The sequence below is a fragment of the Pseudomyrmex gracilis genome, unplaced genomic scaffold, assembly GCF_002006095.1.
Source record: "Pseudomyrmex gracilis isolate BER0280 unplaced genomic scaffold, ASM200609v1 scaffold_24, whole genome shotgun sequence".
Lineage (NCBI taxonomy): Eukaryota > Metazoa > Arthropoda > Insecta > Hymenoptera > Formicidae > Pseudomyrmex > Pseudomyrmex gracilis.
In genome coordinates, this window is record NW_018020608.1 from 871,485 (window position 1) to 880,705 (window position 9,221).

At 37.3% G+C, this 9,221-nt stretch overlaps 2 protein-coding genes across 2 annotated transcripts; one reads left to right on the forward strand and one right to left on the reverse strand.

The window, feature by feature from the left end:
* Positions 1-322: 322 nt before the first annotated feature.
* Positions 323-6,118, forward strand: LOC109852099 (WD repeat-containing protein 48). Its single transcript, XM_020422937.1, has 12 exons — positions 323-857; positions 1,434-1,650; positions 1,770-1,982; positions 2,059-2,354; positions 2,440-2,625; positions 2,701-3,018; positions 3,088-3,190; positions 3,307-3,472; positions 3,547-3,738; positions 3,816-4,062; positions 4,148-4,267; positions 4,340-6,118. The coding sequence occupies exons 1-11, from the start codon at positions 810-812 to the stop codon at positions 4,208-4,210; spliced, it is 2,049 nt and encodes a 682-aa protein (XP_020278526.1). The 5' UTR covers positions 323-809; the 3' UTR covers positions 4,211-4,267; positions 4,340-6,118.
* A 361-nt stretch (positions 6,119-6,479) lies between these two features.
* LOC109852108 (haloacid dehalogenase-like hydrolase domain-containing protein 2) lies at positions 6,480-9,220 on the reverse strand. The gene is made up of 4 exons (XM_020422956.1): positions 8,950-9,220; positions 8,544-8,840; positions 8,247-8,457; positions 6,480-8,171 (listed from the first exon to the last, which is right to left on the reverse strand). The coding sequence occupies exons 1-4, from the start codon at positions 9,042-9,044 to the stop codon at positions 8,004-8,006; spliced, it is 771 nt and encodes a 256-aa protein (XP_020278545.1). The 5' UTR covers positions 9,045-9,220; the 3' UTR covers positions 6,480-8,003.
* Between the last annotated feature and the right edge of the window lies 1 nt (position 9,221).

Genomic DNA, 9,221 nt, shown 5'->3' on the forward strand with positions numbered 1-9,221 from the left:
CCCCGATTGGTCAAATTCGGCCAATTGTCGGTGCGATTGGTCAATATCGCGAGAACGGTTGTTGCGAAACAGTCGGATTAGCTTTGTCCCACAAACCTGGTCTATGATTGGTCGATTTGATTTTATCAGAGAGAAGACTACTGTTCCGTGGTAAAGTCACGTTTACAACAACACTCGCTTGTCGAAAGTCGCGTTCGCATGAGAGAGATCTCGTTGAGCGCATTTTCGGACTGACTGCTGTATTTGTTTGGCAAGCAGCGCCGTGATGTAACGTTACGAGCGGCGTAATGTTGAAGCGTATTGACGTCGCCGGCGGCGCGGAACAACACGGAAGCACAGTAGCAGCAATTACGAATTACGATAACACGAGTGTGGCTGTGGTGCGTTTCCACGCGGCCGTGAACGACCGTTCCCGTCGTCGAGAGTAAGAATCGCTCGACGTTTGTTGCACGTAGGATCTTCGTCAATCGAAAGAGAATTCTCGCGACGACTTCTCGGTGATTGTGATGATGCAGCAACGCTTGTTGTCCCGTCAGCGATAACAACGCGATGACGACGACGACAACGACAACGACGACGATGACGACGACGACGACGACGACGACGACGACGATGTCGCCCGCGTCCCGGCAGTGAGCTCGGCGACCATGGTGGTGATGTTAATGACATCGCGAGTGCAACGTGAAACTGCCGTCGCATTTTGATTTGCGTTACGCCGCGAGCCGCGTACTTCGTATTCCGACCCCGACGACGGGGTCGTCATCGAACCGGAGTGATCATCCGCTGGACAAAAACAATCCCGGAGCGCAATGGCAGCGCACAAGACGGTTGGGCAGAATGCTCGTAAAAAAATACAGGTATATCCAAGATGTAGAATTTTATATCGTCAACACGGATATCCGTAACCGAGTCGGACAACTCTATTGCCGGACTCGAAGAGTCCGCCCCGTTGATTTCGCGAAGAGATTAGATTTCACGGAATCGAGAAATTTGTGTTCGCGCGCGCGTAACACATCGTCACGAAGAGCGGGAAGCGATTATACAGTGTCAAGTGCTTAGTTTGAAATTTTTTTCGATAAGTGTAGTTTATCACAGCACTTCTTGCAACATTCAAGTGTTTTTTATATCAGATTGCAATTTCGTTTTTTTTTTTCCTCTAGATGGAATATAAACGTATTTGCAAACGCTGAATTTTTTTTTTATCAATCTCATAACATTAACAGAATGCACATGTATGGATATTTTATTTATTGTATTGGTTTTTATTATTTTATTGAGATTAAAGTTTTATATAAATTCAGTATTAAAAATTCAGTATTGTAAAAATTTTTTTATTCTTGTGATAAAATTGAGAAGTAGCGGAAATATATAAAAGAGAGGTGCCGTATTAATTGTATTCTATATTAATTTGCGTTTATTTTGCCTGGTCAAAGGTGTCTATGGTTATAAGAGATGAGGTGGAGAAGCAGCACAGAGCTGGCATTAATTCGTTGCAATACGATCCAGGTCTGCATAGACTATATTCTGCTGGGAGAGACAGCATTATAAGGATATGGAATTGTAGAAATATCAAAGATCCATATATCCAGTCAATGGAACATCACACAGATTGGGTCAATGATATAGTTTTGTGTTGTAATGGCAAAAATAGTATGTATATATATATATATATATGTGCAAGTTCAAAATTTAATAATTTTCTAAGACAATTTTGATCTTGAGTTTTTATCATTTTCAACTAATGTCAATTGTCCATTCAATCTGTACAGTTATATCCGCAAGTTCTGATACAACCGTTAAGGTGTGGAATGCGCATAAAGGTTTTTGTATGTCCACATTGCGCACTCACAAAGACTATGTCAAAGCGTTGGCATACGCCAAAGACAGAGAGCAAGTCGCTAGTGCTGGCCTGGATAAGTCAATATTTCTCTGGGACGTTAATACACTAACCGCTCTTACTGCTAGTAATAACACGGTGACGAGTACGTATCGATAATGTAACGCTTAGCATTTGTGTCTTTTATATGTGTAATTAATTTTGCAAATTTATCGTATCAGCGTCGTCACTGAACGGAAACAGAGACTCGATATACAGTCTGGCGATGAACCAAAGTGGCACAATTGTAGTGAGCGGCAGCACGGAAAAAGTTCTCCGAGTATGGGATCCGCGATATTGTAGTAAACTTATGAAACTTCGTGGACACACGGACAATATTAAAGCGTTAGTCCTGAACAAGGACGGTACTCAGTGTTTGTCCGCGAGTTCCGATGGCACTATCAAATTGTGGTCTCTCGGCCAGCAAAGATGTGTACAGACTTTCCGAGTTCACAAGGAAGGCGTATGGGCTTTATTGGTAAATTTATACACATACGAAGTTCTTTGTTCCAAGCAATTGCTCCGTAGAGATTTGTATTAAAATTTGCACATGTGTTCTACAGGCAACTGAGAACTTTACACACATGATATCTGGCAGTAGGGACAAAAGAATAGTAATGACAGAATTGAGCCATCCTGACAGATATACAGTTATCTGTGAAGAAAAGGCACCTATACTCAAGATGGCTATGATACCGGATCAATCCAGTATTTGGGTTGCAACCAGCGAATCAACTATCAATAACTGGGTAAATAAAGTCTCAATGTAATTGTAATTAGAAGAAAAGTGTATAATAAAGGAAAAAAATTATCTGTCATTTCAGTCTATAAGTCAAAAGGATTGGCAGGAGTTAGGAATTGGCGATTATTGCGATTCGGCCAGTAATATGTCAAATAACATCTTAAGGAATACTGAACCTACACAAAAAATACTAGGCGCTCCCGCTATAAGACACTATCACATATTGAACGACAAGCGATACATTTTGACGAAGGACACAGAGGAAAATGTTGCCTTGTTCGATGTACTAAAGGCGTGTAAAGTGGAGGATTTAGGTAAAGTCGATTTCGAACAGGAATGTAAAAAGAGAAATAAACTAGTTTACGTTCCAAACTGGTTCAACGTTGATCTCAAAACGGGGGTATGTATTTTTTTCGACAAAATTGTAAATTAAATACAACATTTCTGATGATTCTCGATCTTGTTGCAGATGTTAACTATACACTTAGGACAAGACGAAAATGATTGTTTCTCTGCATGGGTCTCTGCCAAGGAGGCCGGTCTGGCGGAAAATGATGCTGTAGATCAGAAAGGTAATCAACTGTTTTATTAATAACATCGATATGTTATTGATACATTGTTAATAGCAGTGACAGTTAGATGTATATATTCTAGAAAGTTTTTTAATTTTTCTGGCGTGTTGTTTTAGTGAATTATGGAAACCTCTTATTGCAAGCGTTGCTCGAGCACTGGTGGAGACCGCTCCACGCCGACGACGAAAATGAAGGCAATGGCAACGATGAAAACGGTCCTATGCACACGAAAGGAGGGAATCCATACTTTTCAGTACCTAGTCACACACCAGTCATTTTCAGGTACGTAACCGTGAGTGTTTCAATAAAAAAAAGTTACCGTGTCATTTTTATTATCATGTTATTTTATTTATCAGCGAAGTGGGAGGCAGAACTGTTTACCGATTGTTGGTTCGAGATGCCGCGGGTGAAACCGAGGGTGTTCTGCTGACCGAGACGGTACCTCCATGGGTGGTAAATATTGTCGTCAACAAAAATCTTCCATCATTCATAAAAATACCATTCTATCTTCTTCCACATTCGTCTTCGGGCGTAAAGAGTTTGAAAAAGTATGTGATGTGTATCTTGAGATCGGAATGACAGTGTGACGTAATTCGATAATCTCGCATGCGTTTATCTTTTGAAGGGATCGGTTGATCGCGAACGATTTTATACAAGTGCGTAAAGTGGCGGAACACGTTTACGACAAGGTGCTTGGCGCGGGAAGCGATTCGGGTTCCGTAGCCGGAGGTGGGAATACAGTTTCTAGCGGATCTCCAGCGGGTGACAGGACGAACACGGATTCCAACACTGATAATTCCTCATTGGCCGAGGAAAAGGTCGAACTCCTATGTAACGATCAGGTTTTGGATCCTTCGATGGATCTGAGAACAGTACGTACGAAAAGTCGAGCGAATCTTTCAATATCATAGAGAAACGAGATTTTGAGACACGTGCGTGTCATAATCGTTTTTCCAGGTTAGACATTTTATCTGGAAAAGTTCGGCGGATTTAACACTTCATTATCGCCCTGTTAAATAGTTAGGATTAACTACGTTGCATCGTGAGACTTTACAGTGTGCCTGGTTTTATACCATGGTAAGTCACACAAGCCGCGCAATCCCCTCTCTTTTCTTATAGGAAATAAATAACAGGATTGATACGTTTCAGAATAGTGGAAAATACATGGGCTACTTGCAGAGTATGGTACCTTGTGCCACCTTCTTCTTAGGTAATGATCACCTGGATTTGCCGGATGTTTCGTGTGAGGCGGAAGCGAAGGAGAGCGAGGCGTATCTGGAATATTAGGACGTAAAAGCGCGAAGCTCGAAGGCAATAATGTGTGGAAGTATTAACGTAAAATTGCTCACTTTTATACACCTGCATCCTGCGGCCAAATTCACACACACACACACACATACACGTAACACGTACACAACACGGAGCATAACATTCATGACTAATCTGCTTGAGAGTAGCATGCTTTTTGTACCTGGATATAGAGTTTAAAGTGCTTGTCAGCCATTCATCGTCTTCCCACTTCAAAACAAAACTATCAATAAAGAGCGTAATAGCACAAATGTAATAACGAAAAAGGGGGGGATGGATGACCGCATGGCCGAAGAAAAAGAAATGTTCGGTTTCGTTGGGTCTAACGGATTCAGGTGATCCTCCGACACACGAAAAGAATTTCTATGCTTCTCTTTTCTTTAATTCTAGTTTTTTTTAGCTGTACTCTCCGTAACCGTTACGCAGAATCGCCTCTTGGTTTTTTAGTATTGTAATAAGAGTATTGAGTATTTATTGAAGGATATGAGAGAAATTCTACAATGGTGTTTTGTTACACGCATGCATGCAAATGTGTATTCCATACCTGCCTTGTTATAGTAGACAGAGAGAAAGAGAGAGAGAGAGAGAGAAAGAGCAAAGAGAAGAAATATATACAAATATATATGAAAGAGAAATGAGAGAAAGAGATATGTCAATTTATCATTAATCAAATTATATTTGAATAGCCAAATTAGAAGTTCAATATTTCCTATTGTTCCAAGAGAAGAAAAAAATGTACTTGTCTGTGCATTATAGTAAGGTCAAATTCTGTCCCGATTGAAATTAAATAAGACATATAAGTATATGTATACATATTTAACACTAAAAGAAATAGAGATTTATGTGTGCATGATTACAATCCATCGCGCGCGCGCGCGCACGCACGCACGCACGCGAATATATCTCATTGATATCGCAAATAGCGCAGCACAGATCTACAGTATTAAACAGAATTTGATCTTGGGAGACGAGTTTTAAAACAAATTTACGTAGTGTTGTTCTTGTGTTAATAGAGATAAGTTTTTTTTTCCTCAATTCTACAATTGTATATATACAATATAAACACACACAGACTGTGAATAATGTCCATTAATAGTAGGCCATATGAATAAAAATTTTGATCAGATCTTTATTGGACAAACTCGACGCCAATAATGTTGTTTGCTATTACACCGCAAGTAGTGAAATTTCGAAGAGAAAAAAAAAGAGAAACTTGTGTAACTAGTTTTTATTAATATGGTCTGAGAAATGCATCGTTTGCGTCATTTAAGTTTTGCGTGTGTGTGTGCAGGAGCGAATAGTGTTTTATAATAAAATGCAAATGTACATCGTTCTCACTTTACCAGAGTATACATTGCAATTTTATATTTATTTTTCAAAACCTTTAGACTTTAAACCTCGATTTGGCGATGCTTTAGAATTTATTTGCTATCGCTTTTCTTGTCTTTCTGTCTAAAAGTTTCCGGCACGCGATGCTTTTTTTGTACTTTAGGTCGCACGCGAGCGTTGGAATTGCGAGCAATTTGAAAATCAAACAATTGTCGCAGATCGTCGGGATGTTCGCGATATATAGATCCAGCGCGACAAAAAAAAAAAAAAAACATCGTGTGCCGTAGGTTTGAATAATAAGTGTAAGACACAATAAGAGATACGATAAATTAACTTTTGACTCTACGAGAATACGTGCATATACCTAAATGGCAAAAAGAAAAAACCATGTATCATCTAGTTAAGACTGCCTTATTTGGTATATATCTGTACACGAGTTGTTTCAAGAGAAAGAAAAAATTGCGCAGTAAACTTATATTTTTTTAAATCGTTAGTGACTTTTTTAAAATAATTTTTTGAACCAAATGTAAATTAGATCGTAATATACAACAAACGTAGTTATCTTTTAATCATCTCTCAACATATACATAGTATATAGCGGGTCGCGTATGAGATGAGAGAAACAGAGAGAGAGAGAAAATTGTATTTTTAAGAGATTGCCTTCAATTAAAAATTATTTCAATTCTTTATTACAACGATTTTATAATAATATAGATAATAATTATTAATCATTAAATTCAGTTTATTACACATAGATATTCAAAATGTATATTGTTTTTTTTTGTTTTTTTGTTTTGTTTTTTTTTTTACCCAGATATATCTTGCATAAATCGAGATTAACTACTTTGCCATTTTAGTTAGTGTTTTTTCTTTAACAGATCACACACTTTAGGTATTCATTACTACAATGTGAATAATCAAGATGTGCCTGATAGATCATAAGTTACAGAGGGCATTTAAATTATGACTTGTATTTAAAACAAAACAGCTGTAATTACAGAATACATGATCGCAATACATTTTTTCTCTTTCCCGCATTAATTAATCATAAATTGTCTAATAAATCGTGCAAACACAGTTATCGTGCTATGTCACGGCATGTTTATTACGTTTTTCATTAGTATATTTACTCTTTAATGAATAGTGTATAAATTTTGTTGAATGCAGTAGGAGAACGATAAATTTAGTCTTTTATTTTCCGAAGAGAGAACACATCGTGTTATGTATATTTAAGCACAGAAAATTAAAAAAAATATATTGGATACTAGAACAATAGTAAAAAAAATCAAAATATCCACTTCATCTCTTGCTTCTCGATGAATGTTACATTGAAAATTGAGAATAATGCAGCGTTCGTATATATTTGTTGACTTGTATAAAAACAAAAAGGATAGCAGAGTCGTCGGTGCCAAATTTTGTACTGAAAACGATACTCACAGCGCACCATACCGTTTTGAAAGAGAGGGCACTTAGTTTCCGTAAAAAACCTGTTTCACTATTATTACATATAAGCGCAGATTCTACACTAGTGTACTATTTAAAAAGCTATGTAGCGTGTATTGGGCAAGAAATTGATTAAATTTATAAGTTCTTAGAACGATATGAAAATTAGACCAATATCGTCTCTACAAATAAAAATCGAATGCTTATTACACACAAATGTTTACATTGTTTTGTAAAATATATTTTATCATTTTGACCTAAGAGATACTGCGAACTCTCTCAGATGTTGATGAACAAGTCGAATTTTCTACGATTTTCTACGAGTGTGTGTACAAAGAGACGATATTTCTATCATTCCACGATAGTTTCATATTTATCCGACTATCTCTTTGTATAATATATCATCACATCCCGATCTTTTACCTCAGTTTAGTAGAAATTATTACTTACTTAGACATACGCGGAAGGCAATATAAAGTACCATATCAGAGAAGTAATTAATTTCTATTTGTATTTACTGTCTATTTTACAGTATAATATAGCGTCATTTTCCAAACTATGTACATTGTAAATCAGTATTTAAATAATAAAATATATACTTTAATATGTATATGTATATACAGACATATATATATATATATACATACAAAAGAGATTGCATTGTTTATGAAGCAATGTGTAAATAAATAAATTCTATTATTTGTTTGGGTTCAATTTTATTCAACCCGAATCTTCAAATAATTCCATCAAGAATACTCTCGACAGCTTGTACGAAAGAATTACATACTTTTGCCGGTCTCGGATTGATCGTATCCTCATCTCCCGCTCTGTACTTACCAGTTTGCACCAATATACCTTTGATCCCAGCTGCCTGTGCACCAGCCACGTCGTCTTTCACATCCTAATTGTAAATTCAAGTTAATGACACAAAAATCAACAATAACACACAACAAAAAAAGATAAATTGGACTATTACATCTCCAATTATTACAGCTTGTGCAGGATCTAATTCTCCTAAAGCTGCTTTGAAAAAATCTTTGGTCGGTTTACCAACAACTTCCGCTTTCACGTTGCTTGAATACTCCAAGCCTTTGATGAACGCACCAGGACCTAGAGCCAAACCATCAGGACGCTTGTAATATCGCCCTTCGTGAATAGCTATGAGAGACGCACCATCCAAGAGCAATCTAGAGAATTACACATAGTACATGTTACATTTAACTGACAAAGTACAAAGAGCAAAGATAAAAAAAAAAAAAAAACACAAGTATACCTAAAGGCTTTGTTCAGCTCATCGTAGTTGAACTTACTCGGAGCTAAACCGACTACTACCGTGTTAGGTGTCTCATCTGTTACAAGATCTTCAAAATCTTCCATTGCTGCAGGATCAATTAACAACATTGGCTTTAGTTGTCGAGAGACAATCAATTTTCTTGCAGCAGCTAGAGAACTGAAGATTTCCTCTTTTTTTAAGTCAAACCCAAGTTTTATTAGGCGTTCATACAAACAATTACTTGACTCTTTAGTGGTATTGGTGACAAACTTGATGGACAAATTCGCATTTCGTAGCCTGGATCACAGAAAAAACAAGTTTATAATTCTAAAGAACAAAAAAACGTAGAAAATAATATTGAAAAAAACCAGTTTACTTAAACATTCAGAAAAACAATAAACAATACTTATTTAACGCTTGTACAGCGCCTGGGATGACTGTGTTATCAATGTGCAGTGTTCCACTAAGGTCTATTAGTACCGTGGTAATTTGTTTCGCCATTATTACTAACACTACACATTCACTGTTTTCGATTCACGTGTCAATTCATTATGGACCATCCGAGAATCCAGAGAAGTTAAACAGCTGATTGAGCGTCGCCAGTCGTGATTGGTCAATTTGTCTAATTGGTCAACTCGATTGGTTACTTTTGCGAGATCCACACTTGTAGACTCGGCC